The sequence below is a fragment of the Mustela nivalis genome, assembly GCF_964662115.1.
Source record: "Mustela nivalis genome assembly, chromosome: 7".
NCBI lineage: Eukaryota > Metazoa > Chordata > Mammalia > Carnivora > Mustelidae > Mustela > Mustela nivalis.
In genome coordinates, this window is record NC_139026.1 from 10,343,512 (window position 1) to 10,368,787 (window position 25,276).

A 25,276-nucleotide genomic window follows, 5' to 3' on the forward strand; every position below is an offset into this window, starting at 1 on the left:
CGCCCCAAGGTGACACAGCCAGGTAAAGGCTCAGACAAGGTCAGTTCTCTGCGCTGGGCTCTGGTGTCTTATGAGGGCCTTCTGGATGAGGACCTCCACTCAGCGGTGCAGGGTCACGCTCCAGTCCTGGGGCCCGGGGGAGAGAACATGGCCACTTCCTGCAACTTCTCAGGTCCTGTTTCCAATCACCCTCCACCTGGCCCAGCATTTGTCATGATTCATTATCTGTGAATCCACCTGCACTCACCTCCACACACTCGTCCAACGATAAGGACACCCTGAGCTGGCTTTCCCGAAATCCACTTTGATGCCTCAGAGACCCACGGGCCCTTCTGTTTCACAGGATTCACCCTCCTGAATGCAACTGTGGTTTCAAACCACACCCCTCCCCTGCTATTCCAGCACAAGAGACACCAATTTAGGGTTTGGGTTTTATTTTATAAAAAAAATATTTTATTGCAATTTTTTTTTTTCAGCTAACAAATGTCTGAACATTTTGGAATTCATTCTCTTGGATTTCTTTCTAATCCATGTAGGGCTACCTCATCCATCTGTAACACAGGATTCTACTTTAGAATAACCTGATGTGTTATTATTGTAACAAGTCATCATTTGTGAATATTTACATTGTTTATAATCCTTTCCCTCCTCCCAACATTGCTGTATTGAGCAGGGCTTTGAGAACAAAAATGACAACATTGGGTCTGCCACTTGTTAAAACGTTACAAAGCTGGGAGTGGGGGCATTGAGCAGACAATGTAAGATAAGAAAATTGGAAACATAGAAACCCACTAAATATATCAGGGACTTTCTAGATCATAAAACTGATGTTTAGACACAGGAACGAAGAATGGGTGTTTCAGCAAATGATGGAGAAACACCCAGGCCACTCATTCCGGGAAAACATAAAGGCAACTCTACCTCTCGCACACGAACATTCCAAACCCAACACAATTTTACACGAAAAGCTTGAACTAGAAAAATATCAATTAGGACCAATATAGTTTTGGAGGGGGAAAGCCCTTGTAAATTGGACACCAAAGTAGCGCCAGCAAATCTTAGCATGTGGAGAAGGCTACAAGGCTACATTGTATGGGTCTGTCTACGGTCCTCAGATACAAAACCTGAGGACAAACTACAAACTAGAGGGAGAAACCTGCACCGATCATGAAAGACCACATGTAAACAGTTAAAAAACAAAGAAACAAACAAAACGTAATCAGGAAAAGATGAACACCTGGCAAAACAAAGTCCTTAACGGGCTTAGCCCGGTCAAGAAATACGAATGCCCAGGAAATACGAAAATGCGTGCAAACTGGATAGTTATCAAATAATGCAAATTAAAACAATTTAATGCCTTTTTTTTTTTTTTTGGCATGTCAGAAAGGCACATATTTTAAAAGAAACCGTAATCCTCTGGGTAGGACCAGACATAGATCCAAAGCCCCTGGGCCGTGGCCGGGAGAGGCAGGAGCTGTAAGTTCTTTCTGGAGGGAAGGCAGCAGCATGACTCTGATTTTAAGCACCAAAGGGTGTGGGCCTTTGATAATTTCCCTTTTTTCCCTTTGTTGAGCGGTTCTTCTCAGCATTTCTGGAGTGCATGTGATTTCTGGATGTCCCCCGCAGGCCCACAGGTAGGACATAGAAAGTAGCCGGTGGGCGGAACGCACGCCATGAGACTGGGGTTTTGGGAGGCTCCTGTGAGCTCAGCACAACTCTCCTCTTGCACGCCCCTTACCACGCTCATTGCTCGGAGCACCCAGAATCAGGCCCTGCACAGCTCTCCTGAGCCTTCCCTCTCTGGGGTCTCAGCCAGGGGAGACCCTTGCCTCTCTCCACACCAGGGCTGTGTCCGTACCTGCCGGGGCCAGGCCACAGGCCCAAGACCTCCATGTAACCGGACATGTCGGTGTCAGAACAGGCTCCGACCCAGACACGTCATCTCAGACTGGGCTTAGCTCAAAGTCACTCAGATAACAAATCAGTGGAAAGGGAAAGAAGACAGTGGCGAAAGCAAGGAAATCTATTAAAAACAAAAACACAAAAACATAAACCCCCCCCCAAAACCAAAAAACAAAAAATCAGGGGCAAATAGAATGAGTATATAAGAAGCTCTAATACTTTGGAACCTAAAAGTAAGTTAACATGAAAGAAACATGTGCACGTGTTGTGTCCGCCCGTCTGTGAGAGAGAGAGGGAGGCAGTGGGGAGAGGAGAATCCATCGGCTGAAGGTCAAGTTAGAAGAGAGGAGGCCCACGCATTTCCCCACCTCTATCTGCTCCAACTCAGAAGCCCCAATGCAGCTTTGCAGAACGGAGTGCGGATGAGGCGAGAGACCAGTGGAAGGGGAGACAGAACTCCCACTCAGGCCCCCAGGAGCTCGGAGGTGTCAGCACACCTCCCCAGGCCTGCCCACATCCCAGGGCGGGAGTGACAGGTAGTCCTGCTGCTTGAGGGCCTTGAAGTGCCGGATGGCTGGCATCTGGGGAATAGCCTGGCCCAGGGCCTTCTTGGCCTGGAACACCTGGTCGGGGTCCCCGATCTCAGGATAGGGTCCTGGGGAAGAGGGCTTTGTCTGGGGTGAGAGAGGACCAGAGCCCAGGCCAGGGAGGAAGCAGTAGTCACCCACCTGCTGTAGGACCAGGAGCCCCTCGGGGTGTGGGGAGGGGGGCATCCCCTCTGCTCTGGGCTCCCCTGGGCTTAGGGTGGGGCTGCTGGCCGGCGGAAGGGCAGGACTTCCCAGAGGGGACTTAGGAGACTGGCCTGAGGTTGGAGGGACTTCCACATAGCCCTCGATTTCTGGCTTCACGGGGCCTGGGGCTGCAGGGGACCCACCAGCCACTCCTGGACAGAGGCTGTGGCTCTGGTCTGTGGGCAGGTGCGGAGGGTGAACTGTGAAGGCAGATGGCAGCCCCATGGGCAAGGGAAGCGCTAGGTCTGTAGTGGTGACATAGCCAGACGCCAGAAGGCCATCCTCACGGGCCCCGGAGCCAGCGGGCAGAGCTGCAAGTGTCCCATCCTTCGGGCTGGGGCTGTTCTTTGGGCCTTGACCGCCTACTATGACCCCGGGCACAGAAGGGGCTGGGCATGCCCTTGACTCCAGGGAGGGGCTCCCCTCCTCACCCCGGTCAAGGTTCTCCTCCCGATCCATGGTCTGGCCCTGGGCCATCACCTGGGCGAGCGGGACCAGCTGCACCTGCCCCCCTGCGGGCAGACACAGGTACTCCAGGGACCCCGGAGGCTGCGGCTTCTGGCTCAGGCCTGCCTGTGGGGGTGCCGGCTGGCCCAGCACGTCAGGCAGGGAGTGGCTGTGGGGGAGCCCCAGGTAGGGGCCGTTGAAGTCGAAGCCGGAAGCCTGGCTCTCGGACCTGCCCGCGGGGGCCGATGGGTCTAGCTGGGGGTCAGGGGCCTCTTCCGAGTATGGATCCAAGGAGGTTGGAGTCGTGTCAGGCTCCGAGGGTGATTCACAGGCATCTTTTGGGTCCTCCGTGGTGAGAGGCGACACCTCGCTGTGTCTGTAGTCTACAGGGAACACGCTGCGGGGAGAACGGGAGTAGAGATATTGGGGTCACCCGGGGCCACCACTTCGGCTCATGCTGGGGCTGGAGTGGGGCGGGGAGAGGCCTGACCCCCACCCAGGGCTCAGGGAGGGCACGGGGCAGGGCAAGGTTGGGGAGCAAGCCAAGAGAGGGCACTGCGCCGGCCTTCGGTACCCTGCTGGCTTCACCTGCCAGCCTCCATGCTCTGGTTCAAAGTCTTCTGCCAGGTGTGGCTCCTCTCACCCTGGCTCCTTCATCGGCCCAGCTTCAGGGACCAGGTGGATGCCCAGCCCACGCATGCCCAGTCATGCCCTCATCCCTTCAGTCCCTCCCCCGCCACCATGTCATCAGCACCCCGTGCCGACTTTTGCTGGGCAACAGGGCAGAGAGAGGTCACCTGCTCCAGTCTTCTACCTCGGGTCAAGTCCAAGGCAGGACCCTCCCTCTCCCGATATTCGGGAAGTTCCTCCTGATACCATCTGGTATCCTCCGGCTTTAGAGCAACCAACCTGCCTGGTTCTCTTCATCCCGAGCCACAGGCTGGCGGCTGCCTCCTCTGAGCCTCCAGCGTGCACCATGGGGTCCCCCCTCCCACCTCCCAGGGATCCCGAGCCCAGACACTCACCTGTCCATCCCAGAGACGAAGCTGCCCTGCGGCCCCTTGTGCGGGGGGCCCCTGCTGATGAGCCCCGATATGCTGCCTGGGAGCTGGAGGCTGGCACTCCCGTTCTGGGAAGGAAAGGGACATTCGTGCTGTGGGTGTGTGAGCCCTCGAGAAGCTGGAGGAAGGAGGGAACGACTCACGGAAGGGTCTCAAGGGTCTCAGCAAGGCCAGGACCAGCCCCGCCTGGCCTCCTGACACCAGGAAGGAGAGGCCCAGAGAGGGGCTGGGACTTGCTCTGGGTCCTCGGGCACCGGAGGATGGGGACTGTCTCCTCGAAAGGCCACAGATCTGAATGTCGCTGCCTCCACACCCATGCCCTAGTTTCTTCCCCACTAGACATGACATCCCTCCACAGGCAAGCTGGCCGTGCCTGACCAAAGGGCCCCGTGACCCACATGCCCACACTCGCCTATGACCATCTCAGCATCTGGGATGTGCGCCCAGGCTCACGGCCCGCCCCCTCAGTCCCCTTTGCGAAGGGGTCCTGTCCACCCACTGCGGGCCTCTCCCCCCTGTCGCCACCCTGGATCCTCCAAAACTCAGCTGCGCTGTCCGGTCCTCGGGGAAGACATTCTGCCTCCTGTCAACCCAGCGGCCCCTACAGAACCGGGCCTCTCGCTGAGCGCCCCGACTCCCGGCAGGGCCCCGTTCTCCCCTACCCCTGCTCCAGGGGAGCCCAGTGGGCAGGGCCAGTTCTGCGCCTCTGCAGGTGCCCAGAGGAGGGCAGGGCTGGACCTGCTGCTGTTGGCGGCCCCTGAGAGCTTCCTGCAGCTTCCCGGGCCACCTATGTTTCACGTTCAAACCCACAGAAAGTGGGGGGACATAGGGACGGGGAGGTCTGCGCGGGAGAGAGGAGCCCCTACCACCCTAGCCGCCTTTGCAGCCAGATCCTACCTGGAACAGGTGGCTCTTGCTGGGGTTGGGGATTTTCTCCTCCCACTTCTGGTTCAGCCTAGAAAAATACCAGAGGGGTAACAGTGGCCAGGGACCTCAGGGAAGCTGCCCCATGCTCCTGTGCAGAGAGGAAACTGAGGCCCAGAGGAAAAGGTGAGATTTGTCCAAGGTTTCCCCAAGAGGGAGGGGCGGAACAGGGACTGGAGTGAGCCAGCTCTGGGGTCCCGAACACCCCCAACCGCCATGGAGTCCCCTTACCTGTACCCGTACATGCCACAGCAGCGCAGGGCGGGGAGCAGTGCCCCAGTGGTGAAGACCAGGATGAGAACCAGGACCCACATGGGTAGCACTGAGGGTGCCAGGAAGGGAAAAAAGAGCATTAGCCTCTGGGGAGGACAGAGCTGGAGGATTAGGAGGGGAGAGGAGGGAGGGTGGGGTGAGGCCGGGCAGAGTCCCCAGACCCTGCTCTGTGCCGCTGCAGTGCTCCCGAAGCTAGTTTCTTTCGGGTGCAGAGTGGGAGGGAGGCCCAGACACGGGCTAAGGAGGACAAGGAATCAGTCCACGCCCCCCCCCCCCCACCCGCAACTCAAGGTTCAAGTGCTGGGAAGTGATGTGGAAATGCTAGAGTCCTGGGGTCGGAGCCAAAGGCCCAGAAAGAATTCTTGCGATGTCTTTGATGCAAAAAGGTGTTTTTATTACAGCACGGGGACAGGACCCGTGGGAGGAAGGGCTGCCCAGGGACTGTGAGCAGTGACTGATTAAATACTTTGGAACTGGGGGAGGTAAAGACGGCAGGTTATAAGAAAATTTAATTTTGTCTATTTCTTTTGCCTTTGTTCCCCACATCAGGAAGGACAAAGAGGGTTAGATTCTTTTCAGTAGCAGGAGGGGGCGGGGCAACGACTACATCTCATGGCAATCACAGTGGACTTCATGTAGGAGGCAGCACATAAGCTTCAGCTTCAAGTAACAGGGAAGTTTGGAGAGGTAGAGATGGGAAAAAACTGGTGGAGGAACTAGGCGGTGTAAAGGCCTATCGGGAGCCCCAGTGTCAAGCCCCTCACAGGCTGGACCCCTCCGGGACTCCCTCGGTCCCTTCTCTTAGGCCCAGTGTCCAGTCCTCTTTCCCACTTGATGGAAGCCCTCTTCCTGAGACCCCCTCCCCTGCGAGGATCACTGCGGCTTGGGTCCTTGCTGCTAATACCGCCTCCATCCTCCTGAACCTAGTCTGGTCCCTGCCTCCTGGTGGCCAGAATGGTGAACGGTAAGAGACAATGGAAGCAGCAAGCACAGGGAAATGGGGGAGATTAAGAAATCTGGGGCGCCTGGGGGGCTCAGTCGGTTAAGTGTCTGACTCTTGATCTTGGCTCAGGTCTCTTTCTCACAGTTGTGAGTTTAAGCTCTGTGTTGAACTCTCCTGGATGTGAAGCTTACTTAAAAAAAAAAAAAAAAAAAATCAGAAAGAAATCAGACCAAACCCTTCCAGTGCCGGGCCTCAGTCCATAGCTTGTGATGTTTGCTGCCACAGTAACTAACTGGAAATTTGGGCTCAGTGGTCTCTAGGTGAGGGCTGCCACAAAGCCTAATGAAGCCACGGGCCATATTAATAGAGGGCTAAGGTCCAATTTGAGGGAGGAGCAATGGTGAGGACTGTTCTTTGCTGCTCTCAGGACCTCACCTGCAGTCTGTTACACACCAGGGGTCACTTTGCATGACTAGGGACACACAGAAGAAGAGGATACTCAGGTGGGGTGGGGTCACACTTCTGTGTCCACACCATCCTTGTCCTCTGCCTCGCTGGGCTGTACCCGGAAGGGAGGGTGGAGGCCGGGAGACATACCCCACTCAGTGTCCCAGAAGAGCTCCTCACTCCACTCACTCCAGATGCCGTCGTAGCCGCCGGGGGTGGGCTTGACCCTCACTCTTGCCTGGTACCTGGTGGAGGGCTCCAGCGGCGGCAGCGACATGCTGTGGGCGTTCTGGAGGGTTTCTGTCTTGCTTTCCTGCGGGCACAGGTGAGTGAGCAGGTGTGCTGAGACCGAGGCAACTTGCTGGTGTGTGGCGGCACAGCCCCAATCCCTCCACCTCAGGGCCCCAGTTTTTCTGCCTCATCAGTCCCCAGCTGCAGCTGCATCCCCAGGTCTGGGTAAGTCCCCCCGGCCCCCACGGAGGGCCCTACCCCAGGGCTCACAGAGGTTAGCACCCTGGGTGGGACTGGGGATTGCCATCCCTGTAACCTAGGACAACACCGAGGCCCGGAAATCCTGAGGACACATCATGTCCCAGTCTGACTCTGAGACAACCCCTCAACCTCTCAGCTCCTCAGGGACAGCCTGGACCCCAATTATGGCCTTCCCAGGAATGCTGTGCAGCATAACTGGACTCTGGGGGCCCCACTCCTAGCTTCCCCACTGACCACACCCATCCTGGCTTCAGTTTCCCTATTTCTGGGCTGAAGATTCTGTGGTTGGCTCCGAAGTTTCTAACTTGGGCCACGGGGAGCCCCAGGTTCTGCACACAGACCCTAAGACTGCGTAAGGATGTGGGCCGGAGACAGAACCTTGGCCTGGGGACCTGCCTGCTTTATCAGGAGCAGCTGGGCTCGGAGCGGCCGCACAGTTGCATTCCAGAGAAGACTTCTCTGAAGAAGAGTCGCCTGGTGACTTTGGAAAACCTGACATCCAGCTCGTCTCTCTGCCCTGCAAGCCCTGATGTCTGTATCCCTTTCACAGTTCAGGGTCTTATAGTTCATTCTGGCCATGTCATATCACCTCTGTGAACCTTACACCTTCACCAAGGAAGGGGACAGTGACCAGCCAACCCTACAGGGTCATGACCGCTGAGGCTCGGTGGCTTCCTCTGATGGGTCCCCTGCTGGGAGCCAGGCACCTCGCAGGTGGGGGCTCGTGTGTGTTTCCTCACCCCACCCCTCTCTCCACCCCAGTACAGGCCCCTTCCCAGGCATGAAGTCCTCACCTCCCTTGAGGCTGTAGCTTTCTTGTACTGGACCTGGAAGGTGTGACCTATGTGCTTGTAGAACATCTCCTGTGCCGTCCAGTGCAGGGTGTAGCCATCTCTGCTTTTGGTCACATTGAGTGTTGGTTGAGCCATCTGGACTGGAGGGAGGGAAACCTTTAGGGAACATTGTTCCTAACATGCCTCTGGGAACACTCTTTTCATTCTATGTTGGTCACAAGTGCTCTCTCCAACGGGGTCCAGCCCATCTCAGGGTCCTTGGACCCCCACTTCCCCATACTGTCCACTTGGACCTGAGCAGCCCTTCTCTGGGAAGATGCTGAGATACACTTGTCTTTCGGTGAGGTCACCCAAAGCATGGGTTACTCCTCGTGTTTAAGTAAAAAAATAAAGACACCAATAATTAGTTCCCTGCTGCATCATTAAGCATGTTGTAGGCATTGTCACATAGGCTCTGTCTGCAGGAATCCTTGCACTTGATTCTAACAAATCTGCTATGTGGTGGGTCCTGTTCACTTGTCACAATTCACAGATGGAAAAACTGAGCCCCAGAACGATTAAGTCACCCATCAAGGACAGGCAGCTAACAAGTGGTGGAAAAAAGATGGCAGAACCCCAGGGTGACTGGTGGATTCCAACCAGGTGACAGAGACAGAGGGACTATGTGGCCTCCTGCACACATTCCAGACTGGGTGGAAGAGCCTGGGGTCCCGGAACGCCACGCAGGAGGCGCCTTTGCGTGAGCTCTTTGTTACTAAAGAAGAAGAGGGGATAGGATTCTGCAAGGAATTACAATTTCTTTGCATGTAGTCTAGCCCCCAGTTGAAGAAGTCATTCCTAGATCAGTTATCTTGAAGAGAAAATATCCATTGGCAGAGGACTCTGGGACCCCGAAAGAGAAAAATCCAATCAGGGAAGGAAAGGGAAAGTTCTGGGAGGACCAGGGGTGGGCGTGGCTGGCAGGAGGGGCTGCAGATCGGCTCAACAGGAAAGCAGAGCTAAAGGAAAGGGAAAAATGGGTTTTAACGGTCTGTTCCTGGGGACTCTCCGTTGAAGCTTCCTTCATACTATTTGCCGTTGTCATTATCAGATTGTTACATCTTGACCGCTTCAAGAAGAGATTTGAATCACTTTGGCTCCCTTTGGTCACTGGGCTGCGTTTTACTGACAGAGACAGACATGGAGAGTGGGCCATCAGGAGTCCAAGTGGATGTGGGGGACACAGATGACAGGACCACTGCAGGAGCACTTGCGCCGAAGGCTGGAAGTCAGACTCACTGTTTTCCGAGCTTTTTATAAACTTCTCCTCCTCCTTTGGCCGAATGGAGATGGTGTACTGGCTGTCCTTCCTGGGGTCGGGCACGGCAATCTGGCATTGGTGCCGGACGTAGAGGCCGGGGAGCTCCTCCTTCAGTACTGGGGAGCACTCTTCTTCCCTGAGGATCACGGTGGAGGTGAGCGCAGAGGGAGGCAGGGGCCTCGGGAGCCCACGGGAAGGGGTATGGCTTCCTCTGGGGCCCTCAGAGTCAGGGGGGGCCTGGAGAGGGCAAGGTGGTGAAGAGGGGAGGAGACGGGAGGGAGGAAGGGGACACTCACCCCGCATTGGGGCTGGCCTTGTAGAAGAGGGCGAAGGAGACTGAGTTGGCCACCTCGGACCTCACTTCCCAGGAGCAGCTGAGAACGGCAGCCCCATCGAAGAAGCACTGGAGGTTCTGGGGCTGGGCCTTGTCCCCTGGGAGGGGAGACAGTCCCTCATTCATTCCCTCCTGCATTCATTCCTTTACTCTTGGGGGGCCTACCAGGAACCTCATGTCAGAGAGATCATGGGCTTGGTCCCCAGGAAAACTCAAGCTTCAACGCAGCCTGGACCTGCCAGCTCAGTGAGTGAATTCCATGACCCTTCACACACCCCCTGGGCAAAATGGGGACAGCATCTTTTTTCAGGGCTCAGGGCCTCGACAAAGTGATGTTGGCTCGTCCCCACGGAGCACAGCCCTCAGGAAGACAGAGCCACTCATAAGGCTGCTGTCATTGTCACCACAAGGGCTCCTAGCCAGAAGGTGTGCAGAGCTCAGGGCCCCGGATGGAGTTGGCCCAGCGAAGGGATTCTAAACACGACACAGGAGACTGGTGGAACCCTGCAGCAGACTCCCAGGAGCTGGATGAGCCGCCCTACCCTCAGAAGGGTGCTGCCCCAACTTTGACTATGCTACCTGTCTGCGAGTGCCAGCGGACCTCGGGGCTCCACTGGCTGGGCCGCCCCGAGAGCCCTGAGCTGGGGGCCAGATGGGTGCGCACTCGGGCCATGTAGGTGCTGCCGGGAATGAGGTGTTCTGACTCCAGGATGGCCTGGGAGGAGTTCAAGTAGAGGGTGGAGGCCTCCTGTGGAGAGAGAGCGGTTAGTGGAGCAGGTTCAGGCTGGACCGGGTCCCTTGGCTTTGGGGGTGGAGCTGGCCATGGTCCTGACCTCCCAGGAGTCCTGAAGCCGCTTGAAGACCACCTCATACTCCAGGTTGGACAGCCAGTGGCTCTGGGAATCCGGAAGGGCCACTGTCCATGTCAACAGGAAGCGCTCCCCAGTAGTATTGATCAGGAGGTCCTTGGGTGCCGGGGCCTGCACTGGAGGAAGGGGGAGGCAAGGACCCTTAAGGGGCTGGGTGATGGTAGGGGGGCATTTTCTGTGTGGTGGGCAGATGGGCTCCAGGCCAAGTGCTGTCCCTACCAGCTGAGTAGCCTTGGACAAGACCCTTTTCCTCTGTGGACCTCAGGCCCTTCACCTGCAAAATTGTCTGGGTTCACTGTGAACATGAACGAAAGCTGTGCACATACCACATAAGCTCCATGAAGGGCTGGCAATAATCTCCCAAAGGAACCACCTGTCCCCACCTATCCCCAACTGTCCCCACAGCCCACTGTGCAGCCTGTGTTGTCCCCCTTCCCAGCAGAGGGCGCTGTGACTCGTGTTACTGCCCCGCCCTCTTGCCTCCTCCTTCCCCTTCCACCTGCCCAGGGTCCTGCTCCACTCAGAGCCCAGCATAAAGGTCTCCTCCTCTAGTACCTTCCTGGACCCCCCTCCGCTGGGCAGAATCCCCCAATCCTCTTCCTGTCCGACCATAGCCCATTGTATAGTCCTTACAACCCTGGTGCATTCATGCGTTTCCGTGTCTGCCCCTGCAAGTAGTCAGGAGCTCGTGGGTGGTAGGGTTTGGAATTTGACGCCCTTCTCTGTCCCCATGGCCTGAGATTAGTGGTTCAGGGAATTGGGGGATAAACTGAGTGAACGTTGAATGAATACAAGAACAGGCAACCTTCAGAGAACTTTCAAGAAACCATTCTGTCAGCCAACAGCAAACATCTGTCTGCTGGGTGAGCATATTCATTCAAGAAGGGCCTGGCTCCCTCCTTCCTGAAGCTTCTGGGTCTGAATGCTGAGGGATGACTTTCACACACAAAAAATTCAATGACTCCAAACAAGATGTAAATGTTCTGTGCTGGACATTGAACATGGCTGGACGTTGAACATCTAGAGAAATCTTAAGGTCGGAATGGCAGATACAGGGCACCCCCTCTTTAGTCCCCCCCACTCCAACCCACCATCAGGCTCATCAGTCCCTGCCTGCCTAGCCCCTAAGCCTGTCAGGGAGTTGGAATCCCTCTCAGTATGGAACTCTAGAAGCTCCTACACAAAATTGGACCAACCGGGAATGCAAGGAAAAACCTATTCACCCGACCTGAGAGATTTTACTCTGCTAGCTCATTTCCCAGGTGGAGACCTGAGAGAGGAAGTGAAATGTCCCAGACCTCCATGTGTGGGGGTCTCAGAGTGGTCAGATGCACCCCTGTCCCCTTGCCCAGCACCCACCAGCCTCCCTGATTCATTGCCAAAATGGTTCAGGCTAGAACTGACCTCCCTGCTGAATGTACACTCCAGGAGGCAAACACCACACTCTCTCCCCTATTTCTAAGTTGACCCCTCCCTGTGATGAGGCCACCAGCTTCACGGGGCAGGGATGCTGACCGGCTTGTTCACTGATTTGCTGGTGCATGTGGGCACTCAGCGAGAGAACAGACTAGTGGATGATGTGTGTGTACACCCTCTCTGTGAATTGTAGGCCTCCCTGCTCCCGTCTCTCATTGTGTCCCAGTTGAATCTTCATCCTTTCTCCCTGGAATGAGCGTCTTAGTTTGCATTCTGGGCCCCAGCCTCCTGCCACCTCCCATCCCCCGCCATCTATCCTATCACCCATGCAGCATCATGTCATGTCCCTTCGATGGTTCTCCATCGCCTAGATGTTGGCCTCTAAGTCCCTTTGCAGGGCACAGAAGCGTCTCCAAGTCAGGCTCCTGCCTCCACTGCCCCTCTCCTTCTTCCCTCACTGTCCAGCCCTTTGGACACTGATGCTCCTGGGATACAATGATTGATGGTTTTCCCACCCTGCCTTGCCCTCCCGTCTCTCAGCCTTGGTGCACGCTGTTTCCTCTTCCTGTTCTGTCCTCCCACTCGCCCTTCGGATCTCCCCGCAAAACTCTTTCCTCTGAGAAGCCTGTCCTGACCCCAGCGGCTCCTCGCCCACTGCCCCTCAGCGCATGGCATCCGTCTGTGTTTCAATTTCTGCTGTTTCCTGCCTCTCTGCAGGCTCTCAGCCCCACCAAGATGGAGCCTTTTCTCATCCATCCGATACGTTTTGAGACCCTGTTTGAAATGAATTCACCATGGCCTAACCCATCTCCTCTTTGTGCAACAGCTTTGTGCTGCTGCGAGGAAAACAGGCAGGAAGCAGAGGCCGGAGCTCCCTCTGCATCCGACACTTGCAGGTGCAACGGGCCGCCCGGTGTTTGGGACCCCGGACGCTATGTCAGACACATGCAACCAAGTGGCCTCGGGCAAGTTCCTCTTCTCTCAGTTCCATTTCATTATCAGAGAAATGGGGGAAAAAAGAAAAGTAGGGCATGACACCATGCATTATTGTAATGATTAAATAATATTGGGCAGTGTTTCCTAAAAGCCAGCCATCCGTAGGATTCTTACCAAGTGAATTCCAAAGACCATCTCTATTTTAGGCTCATCCTGAGCATAGATATAATTGAATTAATAAGATCGAAGTGCTGGTTATATTTCTGTGTAACAGACAGTCAAACGAAGCTTAACTATTTAAATAAAATGATCACTGACATCCACCCAAGAGCACTGATTCCTGGCGCTGCTGTGGACACCTGGTGCCCTCACTCGCCCATCACTGTCACCACTGCTCAGGGGTGGCCCTTTGGAAAAGTTATATGACCTCTCTGGGCTTTAATCACGTCATCTAAAACTGGGCTGTTGCAGGCATTGGATGAGACTAGACGGTGATGAGTGCTTTCAGGTGATAAGGTTTCTACCTGAATAGGAAGGATTGTTCTGGAAGGGAAGCCTTCACTGCTGCAGGTGGTGGGGCCAAGAGAGGTGCCGCTGACCAGGGGTTCCTCACATTGTCGCTCCAATGCCACCATCATAGGAAGACCATAGCCTCTTCTCCTCAGAGATCAAACCCACCCCCAAGCCAGTATCTCCACCCCTTGAAGATTCTCATCCCCTGGCCCTTCTGTGGGCTGACCACCCAAGGAGGGGCCACCCTCATCTGGGGACCCCAGGCCTTACCATGCTGGGTCAGAGTGATGGTGAGCTGGGTGCCCAGGGGCCGGTCTGGTCGGAATGAGAAGTAGTCTCTGTCAGCAATAACGAAAAACTCATACGGAATGACACATCTTCTGGACACACAGCCGGGACAAGGGTGATCTAACAAGGCCGTCTCATTACTGAGATCACAGGACACTGGCTTTGGAGGGTCCCTGCCAGGAGACAATGTGGTTAGCCCACAGCGTGGGAGAGTCACTCACTCAACAAATGTCACCAAGCAGTCACGGTATTCGAGGCTCTGTCCAGGGCCAAGGGGACACATGGGAAATGACTTAATAAAATATGTCATGTGTCAAATGGAGCAAACTTCACATAGACAAATAGAGCAGGTCAGGGAGATAAGGAAGTCAGAAGGGCAGGGGTGGGAGTCTGATTTGAAACAGAGGAGACAGGGAAAGCCTCATAGAAAAGGTGACTTTGGGGCAGAAACTTGAAGGAAGTGAGGGAAGGAGCCATGCACATCCTGGGGAAAGGGGAGTTCAGATAAAGGGAATAGCAAGTGCAAAAGCCCTGGGGCGGGCACGGGCTGGGAACGTTGCATGACTAGGCAGTTACCCAGTGCATGGAGTGCAGTCTGGGAAGGTGGGAGGCGGGGCAGACCCGTAGAGCAAGGTGACCTGCAACAAAGTTTAAGAGGAATTTAAGGAATCTGGATGTCACGGTGAATGCGGAAGATGTAGCTATGAGCAACGGAGTGACATAGCGTGATGTGTATTTTGAAAGGCTTCCTCTAGGATAGAGGATAGTGGATAGATTGGGTTTGGGGGAGGGTGGTCGTCTTGGAAACAGAGACCAGGTAGGAGGCTTCTAGAATATCCAAGTGATAGGAAGTGGTTCACACCAGACTGGGGATGTTAGCCTTGGCCAGATCCACATTCTATTTAAAGATGAAGTCGACAGCATTTGCTGGTGGATTAGAGGCATGGGTGGGGAAAGAAAGGTGGTGTAAGGGCCTACTTAGCCAGAGGGAGCCATTTTGTTGTTTATGCGGTAAACTTAAATTGACCCTGCCCCTCCCGGAGGAACTTACTTAAAAACAAGTCCAGGAAACCAGTCCCAGGTAGCAAAGCCCAGATAAAAGGGCAGATCAGGCGAGGTGGAGACATCCAATCAGTGGGGCGCCCATACTGTCTCCCTAGCTACCAAGGAGCGTGGGCCCATCTTTTGGGCACCAGTTCTGACCAAGGTGATAGGCTAGTTCAAATATCTACTAGGGTAAACTGAAATTCAATTGACCACCCGTGTGGGACCTATCATGACTGTGCCGCTTTCTCTGTGTGTTGCAATCTCATTGGCCCCCTGTGCGTGGTCAGGCTCAACCACATGGCCTTTGCTCTATAAAAGTCAGTAAGGCAGGGAGGGGTCGCCTTTTTGTAAGAGGCGGCCCTGACCCTGGTTGGTTTGATTCTCGATGCTTGGCACGAAATAAAGCTTTGCTTGAAGCAGCGGTAAAAGAGGTGAAGGAACACACCTCCCAGCTTTTGGGTTGGAGCCTCTCGGAGCCCCTGCTTAGCGACACGGGATATGGGGACGAGTCAGGAGCCCTCTTTGGGGCAGGGCAGGAATTTGGTGTAGAGCACTGGGCGTGGAAGACACCTTTCCCTAAGGACCTGTGGGGAGACAGGTGCACCTGCGGGCCTGGCTTTGGGGGCCGGTGGGGCTGGCGAGGGTATGAAAGTCACCAGTGCTCAGCCTCAGGCTAGGCTGGGTCTCTGCCCCTGGATCAGGATATACCAGTGGGGAGCGCTAAGGATGAACCCCGGGGCATCTCACCCTTTGAGTTGGAGACAGAAGAAGGGAGCAACCAGGGAGACAGAAAAGGTGAGCCAGGGGAGACACAAGGAGAGGAGGGAGTGTGGTGGCTGGAAGCTGGGAGATGGAGGTGTTGTGGGGGGACGCGGGGTCAGTCTATGCCAGGTGCTGCCTTGGGTCAAGGAGGGAGGACACGGAGATTTAGCAGCAGGGAGGGCCTTGGGGCCTTGGCAGGAGCAGTCTGGGTGGCCTGATGGGGGCAGCAGAAGCCCAGGGGAGTGGGTTCAGAATGACTGGAAAGACCCGGGGTGCTGTGGGTCTAGACAGCTCTTTGGAGGAGGGTGGCCTCAAAGGGAGGCAGAGGATGAGCCCTGCTGGAGAAGATGGGGGTCTGGAGGCCCCTCCAGAGCATCAGCCCTTGTTGGCAGGTGTAAGTGGGGGCCAGGATACATTTGCTCAGGGATCAAGAATGACCCCGGGGACAGGGCCTGTCGATGGCACAGGAAAAGCAGGCACTGGGGTGGTTGTGGTGTTCTCAAGTGGCAAGAGCAGTGAGAAGCCTGGGCGCAGCCGTAGACAGGTCTGGAGTGGGGGGGAGACTTGCTACAGGGAACACCCAGGGACGTGGCAGAGCAGGTGGGCGGGCGGTGTGAGCATGGCGGCGGCCGGGAGCCCCTCTTCTGGGATCACGAGTCTCCATGCAGGAGGAAGTGGGCCACAGCAAAGTGGGGAGGTGGAGCTGGGCGAGGAGGGTGGAGTCGGGAAGGTGGGGCTCCCAGGAGCGTGGGAGAGAGAGCTGGGGGGTGCTGTTGTGGGTGTGAGGAGCTGCTCCTCCCCAGGGCTGGCCTCCACGGGGTCTCCCTGCACCTGAGATGCTCGCCATTTAATTATTTCTATTACGGTGAGTTAGACTATCCCCAGACCCCAAGACAACGCGAGGAATCTTCCCAAATGGCATATACCGCAGAGACCACGTGAAGGAGAAGGAGAAAACCCACAGTCTGGAGGCAGCAGGGCCTTGGGGAGACGTGGAGGCCAGTCCCCCACGCGCCGGACACAGGGCACTGGTCCCCACTTGGCTGCTCAGCCGTCCTGTGGCTGGGAGAGGGACCTCCTCTCCGCAGCTTCAGGTTGCATGTCTGTGAACTGGGGCATCTACCCTTTGCCCTGTCCTCCTCACAGGGAGGGCATCTAACATCGGCTTTTGCAGGTAAGTCCGTTCAATTGTGATGATATAAGATTATCACCAACCCATCATCAACAGCGATGTTAATGCATAAGCCTCTTCTCCAAACCCCGATATCGGACACCAGCACCTGGGCCCGGCAGGCTGCCTAATGGAGCAGGAGCTCCTGGGCCCAGGCCAGGGCTGGGGCTGGGGTCTCCCCCTCCTTGACCTCCGTGCGGCCCCCCACCCCTGGCACAGCCCCACAGAGCCGCATCCCTCCCTGCTCTCCGGCCCCCGGGCTCTGGTGTCACTCACTCATTCAGCCTCCGGTAGAGAGTCAGGTCGATGAGCCCCTGGGCATCCCGAGTGTTTGCCCACCTGCAGGTGATGAGGCTCTTGTAGTCATTGTAGCAGCTCAGGGTCTGCAGTGGGACAGTCTCTGCCCAGGGAGAGGCACAAAGGGAGTCACATCTCTCCCCTCCTGATGTCCCTTGTCACCTGCCCTTTTCGCGCCTTGGGGGTGCCCAGAGCTGGGGAGAGGTTTCCCAGAGTGCTCCAGGGGCTCCCTGCTGCTAGGCAGAGCTCCCTGGGGGCCTCGAGGGGGCCAGAGGTTCTGTGGGTCCGCACCTCCAGCTGTGGACGCCCCCGTCCGGAGAGAAGCACCACATTCTACTGCAGGTGCAGCACATTTCCTGAGCCCCTGCTGTGCCCTGCTCCTGGCACAGGGTCTCTCTCCCACCCCATGAGGGACACATGCATCAGGCCCAGGGCCCCCTTGGGACAGCTGGGAGGAGGGGCACAAACCCACCCCTAAGAGTGAGCATGGCAGAGCCCCGTGGGACCTCCCTGCCCAGGTCTCTTGGTCAGCAGCAGGGCCTTGTGGCTGGGGAAGGGAATGTGGTACTCAGAGTTATCAGAGAAGTCATGTTCTCTGGGGGCCCTTGGGGAGGGGACTTGGGGGACTCAGGAACCAGAGGAATATCCGAGAAGGAGGAGGGTGCTGGGACCGAAGCAGGCAAAGACCGCGAGTCCGAGGGCCCCAAGGAATGAAGGCACAAAGGAGGCAACTGGTCAAGGCCGTCAGAGGAGCAGAGTGGGGTAGGATGGGGGCAGAGATAAGGCTGGAACAGCCAGCCTGGATGGGAGAAGCCTCGAAAGCCAGGAGGAGAAGAGAAGCCATCCAAGCAGAGATGAACCTTCGGGAGGCTGGAGAAGAGTGAGAATCCAGGAGGGGAGAGGGGGGACCCCCCAGAGGATCGGGGAGGAGCAAAATGAGGGAGGGAGGGGTCTGGGGGCTTTCGGGGCCGGGGTGGGGGGGCATGTGGGGGTGGCCTTGTTCAAGGACTGACTGTGAGGAGGGGCCAGGGAAGGGGAGGAAGCAGCAGAGCTCACCATGGGCCCCTGCCACGCTGGGCCCCCAGAACAGAGCCAGCAAGACAGCAGGGAGCAGGCCCCGGGACACAACCATCTCTCAGGCAGCTCTGGGCAAGCAGGTGGCCGGCACAAGTGGATCCAGGGCTGGGCAGGGGCTAGGGTCCTCACTGGCCTGGAATCTTGGCTTCTTCCCCTGCTGAAGGCCAGGCCAGACCCATGTCCCCGGCTCTTGAGAATCCTCTCTCTGGGACTCTGCCGGCAGAAGAGACATGAGCTGAGAGCTGGCCCCTCCCATCCTATAGCCCTGGGACTTGGCCCATGTTACAGGGTGAACCCAGGAGTGATGCGTGGGTTCCAGCACCCCCTCCCACCTCAGCCTGGCACCCAGGGCGGTCCTTTCCACTTAGCCTCAGTGCCTAGGGCATGACCATGAAGGAGATGCATTTGATGGCTTCTGCAGAAGTGGATCCCCACCTGGTCGTGCCCCAGGAACTCCCATGAGACCCCCTCGCAACTGGAAGACCTGGGAGGGAGCCCTCTTCTGAGCTCCCTCAGGGCCCCCAACCCGATCTGCTCAGAGCAATCACAGAGCACGTCGTCCACAGTGTCCTCCCTTGGCTGGGATCCCACTTGTGCTCAACACTGGGTGCGCACACTCTCGGGGCCTGGTGCTGTCCCGCCCTCCCTCCATTTACTGTCATCCCGCCCACACTACCCTCAGAATGCCTGTTCCCTTTTCTCTGCAGAAGGTTGGGGATTTCCTCTTTTCATTTTGTGTAGCCCTGGGAAGTACCCAGGAGAGGAGAGCAGAGGACAGTGGTTCCTTCTCCCCCTGTAAGACTGTCTGAAACTTCAAGATGCGCGTGCGCACGCACGCACGCACACACACACACACACACACACACACACAGCAGCAGCAGCTGTCTTACTGGGAAAAGCACAGCTCTGGATGCAGCCACCTTGACCTTCAGCACAGGCTCTGCCCCTCCCATGCTAGCAGCCTGGGTTGACCCACCAATGCACCTGAACCTTGTTCTCTGCACCAGTAGTGTGGGTACAAATACATGTGTGTCACATGAGAAGAACCCAACACAGTGATGTTTATAGAGCGGTTAGTCCGATAAAAGGTCAGGAAAGGGGTTTCTGGGTGGCTCAGTCGGTTAAGCATCTGACTTCAGCTTAGGTCATGATCTCAGGGACTTGAGATTGAGCCTGGAGTTGGGCTCAGCGGGGAATCTGTTTCTCCCTCCCCGCTCTGCCCCTCCCCTAGCTCATGTATGGGCTATCTCTCTCTCTCTCTCTCTCAAATAAATAAATAAATAAAATCTAATAACAACAACAAAAAGAGGCTCAGGAAAGAAGAGGAGGTTTGTGTGGAGCTGGGGAAAGAGACTATCCATTTCAGCTCCTTCAGGTGGGGGCAATGCCACGGGGGAGGGGTACGAGTCCTTGTGGCTGGCCCAGTTTGCTCCAGCTACCTGGGACTAGCCTAAAAACCCAGAGCTTCTATTTGGGTCTTACCACAAATAGAAATACTATATATGTAAAAAGAGCGAGTCATCCTAAAATAAGTGAGAGGTTTAATACAATTCCAAACAAAATTTAACATGATGTTTTTTGTAGGAACTCAGAAGAAAAAATATACGTGAGGACAGTTAATGAGTTTTTATAAAAATGAGGAGGTTCTCCTCAATAGCAAAATTTATTTCAAAGATCTGGTAAGTAAAGTAATGTGTTGGACACACACATGATAGATCAATGGACATACGGACCAGGCAATTCCATTCACCCCAAGAATGTACTATATGATGGAGAATTTGTGAATCATTGTGAAGGATGGAATATAAGAAGTGCTAAGATACTTGAATAACATTGTAAAACATATCCACCTAACTCTCTACTCCACACCATCCCCAAATATCAGGTTAATTACAAATTTAAATATAAGAAGTTAAATCATATTAAACTTGCAAACCATGCGGTAGACAGTGTCCTCTCCTGGGCTGTTCCCTTCTTCCTTGGTAAAAGAAATTCTGGTTTCAGCTGGGTTTGGTGCTACATGGAATAAAAGATTACATTTCCTATTCTCTTCTATTGCTAGGTGTGTTCATGTCACTAAATATTGTCCAAGGAGGTGTGAGTGGAAACATTGGTTGCGCCTTCCAGAAAAGGCTTCTTATAGGGAGTTGGCTCAGGTAGGAGCTGCCTCTCCAGCTTCTTCCCAGCCTACAACTTGGGAGTGATGGCTGGAGCTCCAGAAGCTGTTTGGGACTGTATGGTTACCTTGAGGATGGAGCCCTATGCAACAGAAAGAGTGAAGCCTGGATCCTTCTTGTCACTGTGGAGCAGCCACACCAGCCTGAGAGTGCTTACCTCTGGACATCTTTGAGATTTTTTTTTTTCTTTGATGGGAGAAAAAAAATAAGCTTCCATACTGTTAAGCCACCACTGTTTGGAGACCAAACAGATGCAAATGGAAATAGAAGAAAACTTCACAGGGCTTAAAGGAGATAAGAGTCCACTAAGTGAAGGGTAAACTCCATTTTTAATAGTGCCATGCTCAGTCACATGCTGGTAAACTTTGGGCCATCCAAGAATAAAAGGATACTGTGAGAAGTTTCCAGAAGGAAATAAACATTATTTTCAATGGGTCAGGTTGGCCAGATTTTCTCACAGGTGACTCTGAACTCTAAGTAGATAATGATGTCTTGAAAATACTGAGGGGCAATATGTTTAAAATCTAGAATCACTGAAAAAGTCAAAGTTAAACTGACACTCGAGGTCAGAAAAACACATTTTGGAAATGTAAGGACAAGGAAAATTTTCAGATCTTTTCGGAGGAACACAATTACTCTAGGATGCATTTCAGGAAAAAAGAAATTGTCCAAAAAGTGTATGATACTGCAATTAGTGGCAAGAAAAGAAGGCAGTAAAACTTAAGCTAAGTGAAGAATTGTTACTTATAAAGTGAAAATAAGTAAATTCACCATTACTATATTGAAGTAAAACACAGATGATCTTAATGTGGGAGTTGGCTGTCAGATTAGGGGTGGAAAGCAGAGGAGAACTGAAAGCTTGCTAAGCTAAAGACCGTGTCTTCTTTGGTAAATCACAATGTATGTTTATTATGCCCAAAAGCTGATGAAAAATATGCATTAAATACATGTGTTAAAAATGTAAGTGTTAAAACCCACTAAGAGTGAGAGGTAAGCATGGGAGCAAAAGACTGATAGGAGAGGGCAGGGAAAGGAGGAAGAGGGAGAAAAGAGAAGAGAAAAACCAAGCACCTTTTCACTCAAAACAAACATGCACACCAAAATTCCCAAACTCGTGAAGAAATTTAATGGTAGGAATAAAAACTGGAAATGAAAAAAAAAAAAAAAAGGCAAAACACAAATTCATTCCAGACGAAAAGAATGTCATAGAACAATCTGACAAAGACTTTTAAAAGAAGAACACATCATGGCCACATGGGGATTATTCCAGACACAGAGGAAGAGCCATTAAGAATTCTCTTCATGGGGCACCTGGGTGGCTCAGTGGGTTAAAGCCTCTGCCTTTGGCTCAGGTCATGATCCCAGGGTCCTGGGATCGAGCCCCACATCACGTTCTCTACTCAGCAGTGAGCCTGCTTCCTCCTCTCTCTCTGCCTGCCTCTCTGCCTACTTGTGAGCTCTCTCTCTCTGTCAAATAAATAAATAAAATCTTAAAAAAATAAAGAATTCTCTTCATGATTAAAAGAAACATAACAACAGATTAAAAGGGAAAAAAGGAATATCTTATCTTGACAAATGCTTCTCAATATTCGATAATACAAAAGCCATTCCAGATAGACAAACCAACAGATGAATCTTGACAAAGAAGGCACTGAAGGGAACACTGGCATTTCTGGGCATCTACTACAAATCTGTAGTGATGTCAGAGTCAAAAGGAAAATGTTCGTGTTCTTCTGGTTAAAGGAACAAATAGGGGAAGGCTGCCCATCACTGCCATCTCCAGAGGTCAACCCACCCCCCAATAATCTCTAAATTCGATGCAATCTAAATCAAACTCCAAAACTATTTTTAATGTGCATGACAAACGATTCTAGATGATAACAAACCAAACATGAGAGATGGGTTCTATTAGCCAGAAAAATAATGGGAATGTAATCATAGACAGATGGGATGGACAACAGTAAGGAAAATAACCAAGCAGGAATTTGGGAGGTAAGAGTGGCATTTCTAATCATAGAGGAAAGGACAGACTACATACTCATAATTATGACATTGAGACAGTTAGCTGATAATTTTTTAAAGTCAGATTATTACTTTACATATTACCCACCCCTCCAAATTCAAGGTAGGTTAAAGATCTAAAAGTCAGAACTAGAATGATTAAAGCATTATAAGTATTTCCTTAACCTTAGGGGTTGAAGACGACACCAAATCCAAAAAGCACAAAGAAAAACAAAGATAAATATGAGAAAAAACTAGCATGCTTTTATATGAAACAAGATATCTTAAACATGGTGAAGAAAAAAAAGTCAAGTGATAATCTGGAAATATATTTAAAACATATGTAAATACACTGTTAAGATACCTAATAAATGAGCCACTACAAGAGTAAATATGTAAAAGGCAAAGAGCCCATAAGAAAATGGACAGAACATCTCCATTCATTTCAGAAAAGGAGCTCAGATGGCCAAGAATATATATGGCAGAGTCATAACTTCACCCATAATCAGGGAAAGGAAAAATTCAAGCAAGAATCCTGATAATTTTCATCCATCCATTGGACACCGTTTAAAGACAGATCATCTAAAGAGAAACTGACTTTAGGCAAGACTGTGGGAGTATATGTCAATTCAACTACTTTGAGGATGATCTGACAATATTTATTAAATTTTTAAACACAAACTCTTGCTCAGCAATTTTGCTTCTAGGCATGCGGGCTGTGGAAGAAACGCTTTTGCAGGTGTGGAAAAATTAGAAACAACCTAAATATCTATCAGTACTGGATGGGGTATCCTGCAGTTTACCCCTACTAGTAAATGCCGCCTATTTCTTAGGGTTAAAAAAATGGGTTAAATCTATTTGTGTTATTGAGGAACGTTATCCTAAATGACGTATTAGGTGAAGAAATAAGTCATAGAGCGATATGTATATTATAATCCCTTTTATGTACAAAGGAAAACTATATACTTGCAGCGTGCTCCGACGTTTGGACCAGGAGATATAGAAAGCTGGCACGCGTTCTCTTTTGTGTTACATGATTCCGGATCATTCTAACTTGATAAAACAGATCCCCATGTATTCACTTAGTATTAAACACGTTCATTAAACAACTCAATAACTATCCTGTAGTATTGGTGGGTATGGCACAGGAGGAGAACGGGAGAACGAGGAAAAGAGTGATCAAAAGCGAACAGGAAAGGTTCCGTTCCTCATAAAACGATCAGAAAGTAGAAAAGATAAGTCTAGATCAGAACCCGGTGATCCAAAATTGTTACAAGGTCTTTGAAGACTCAAGATTGTACATTTGCAACTTGTCACCGGGACCAGACTGAGGAAGCCCCCATGCACAGGGCAAAGGCACGCAGCTGCGCACGCCGGGAGGCAGCTACCCCTAGACATCTCCTCGCTCCCACCCCTGCACCCCGCCAGCCAGCCAGCACGCACAGGCACAGAACACTCACACCCAGGCCTGAACTCCACACAGCAGCAGAGGCTCAGGGTCGAGTATGCCAGCCAAAACACTTTCTCCCAGGGGGGGAAAAAATAGTCCCTCCGCAGGGGACCGGGCCCTTTCTCATCTTCCAAAGTGAGCTTCCAAAGCTACACCAAGCTCTGGTTCGTTCGCTGCGTGACAAAATTCTGGGTTTCTCCCTCCGCCTCCCAGTCTCTCTGCACCCATGCATTGCCACGGACACCCACACCCCCAAGCGCGCACGCGCCCTCGCTCTCCCACTCTCCCTTTCTAGACCAGGATGTCAGGGACTATGGGAGCTCTATCCGCTCCAGAGACCAGGAGGCAAAACCCGGGGGGCAGGGAAGGCTGTTCTCACGTCCACCAACATCTTAGCGACACTTTAATGGCAAAGCATAGACGCGCGCAGGTGTCTGACTCCGAGGTCTGAGCTCTCCACCTCCCTGACATCCCCCCACCCCCGTCCTCCCTGCTGCCAGGACAGGCGGACCCCGCAGGTGAGCTCCCCCTGCCCCCCCACAACCTTACGGCCCTTCCCGCACGACCCTCAGGCAAGGTGGCAGCGCTGCCTGTCTCCTTGCCCTCTGGCTCCTGGGCTCGCAGAGCCACAGCTGCCCACTCCACACCCCCAGGCTCTCTTTGTCCTTGGTTTCCCGGCCCAGACACCCCCTGAAAGCCAAAGTGTACCTCTTTGCGGTGGGACAGCAGAGCCTTCTTCTGCCGGAGTGTCCGGGCGACGGGGGAGCCGCGGGAGCTTCCTATTTTATGCTGACGACGTCGTTAGGAAACAGAGAAGCAGAAAGAGGAAGCGACACCAGGCCAGGCCGGTTTCTGTGACTCCTCACAAGACTGCCCAGCTTCTGAGAACTGTGGACACCGAGATTATTGATTTTTTTTTTTTTTTTTTCTTCTAGGCCTTACTGAGTTTGCAAATGTTCCTTCGGCCACAAGTACTGCTCCCTGCTCACGCCTACACATCTCGGTCAGTCAGCTCCCTGCCTAGTTGATTCACGCAGTCCCTGACGCCCCCAGGGGGCCCTCCCCCGCCCACCGTCCCCTCCCACCTCTATGACTGACCTCACAGAGTGTGACCTTGTGCAAATCATTGGTGGCGATGTGTCGGAACCCCCACCGGTTCCCCACATGCAAGCAGCTGTCTGAGATGCTCAGAGCCCAGGGCTCCGTAGCGTGCCCCCCGCCCCCGCCCCCTTAGCCCTGTTCCTGTGATTTCCCTGGTGTCCATCTGTCTTGCACCAGCCCCTGCCCCAATACTGTCCCACAGCCCTCAGTGTGGCCAGCTGCCTTTCCCAGCTCGGCCATGAGTGTGGCTCGTGTTTCTCTGCCCAGCACCCAGCACGTGTCCCGGCGCAAAGGAGGCTCTTAGTGACCCTGTGGGGCATAAATGAATGAATGACTCCTGAGCCCAGCCGGGCTGGGGCCAAGGCAAAGCGAGTAAGGCATGTCCTTGGGCGGAAAATGTAAAGGGACACCCTAACACCCACTAATTAAGTATTTTTAATAATTTCATTAAGATAATAAATTT

The 25,276-nt window shown here is 53.5% G+C and overlaps 1 protein-coding gene across 4 annotated transcripts; it reads right to left on the bottom strand.

Annotated features, from left to right (window-relative positions):
- Positions 1 to 430: 430 nt before the first annotated feature.
- Positions 431 to 24,849, bottom strand: CSF2RB (colony stimulating factor 2 receptor subunit beta). 4 transcript variants are annotated; one of them, XM_082740245.1, is made up of 15 exons: positions 24,421 to 24,777; positions 20,017 to 20,062; positions 18,064 to 18,297; positions 16,987 to 17,110; positions 13,713 to 13,903; positions 10,542 to 10,693; positions 10,288 to 10,456; positions 9,671 to 9,806; positions 9,353 to 9,510; positions 8,075 to 8,214; positions 6,939 to 7,101; positions 5,357 to 5,447; positions 5,099 to 5,156; positions 4,166 to 4,269; positions 431 to 3,537 (listed from the first exon to the last, which is right to left on the bottom strand). In XM_082740245.1, exons 3-15 carry the CDS (start codon positions 18,137 to 18,139, stop codon positions 2,391 to 2,393), a joined length of 2,709 nt encoding a protein of 902 aa, XP_082596371.1. In that variant the 5' UTR covers positions 18,140 to 18,297; positions 20,017 to 20,062; positions 24,421 to 24,777; the 3' UTR covers positions 431 to 2,390. The 4 variants fall into 4 exon arrangements, with proteins under 4 accessions (XP_082596371.1, XP_082596372.1, XP_082596370.1 ...); XM_082740246.1 differs by having other exon boundaries at positions 20,017 to 20,100; positions 24,421 to 24,734; XM_082740244.1 differs by lacking the exon at positions 20,017 to 20,062 and having other exon boundaries at positions 24,421 to 24,849.
- Positions 24,850 to 25,276: the final 427 nt, after the last annotated feature.

What these genes read in the sequence shown, in the direction of transcription:
- CSF2RB (XM_082740244.1), bottom strand. Translation starts at nt 18,139, where the DNA reads ATGGTTGTGTCCCGGGGCCTGCTCCCTGCTGTCTTGCTGGCTCTGTTC. An exon ending in CATCACTCTGACCCAGCATG is followed by an intron (nt 10,694 to 13,712) that starts GTAAGGCCTGGG and finishes CCCTTCCTCCAG; the next exon opens with TGCAGGCCCCGGCACCCAAG. An exon ending in CCGCTGGCACTCGCAGACAG is followed by an intron (nt 9,807 to 10,287) that starts GTAGCATAGTCA and finishes CTCCCCTCCCAG; the next exon opens with GGGACAAGGCCCAGCCCCAG.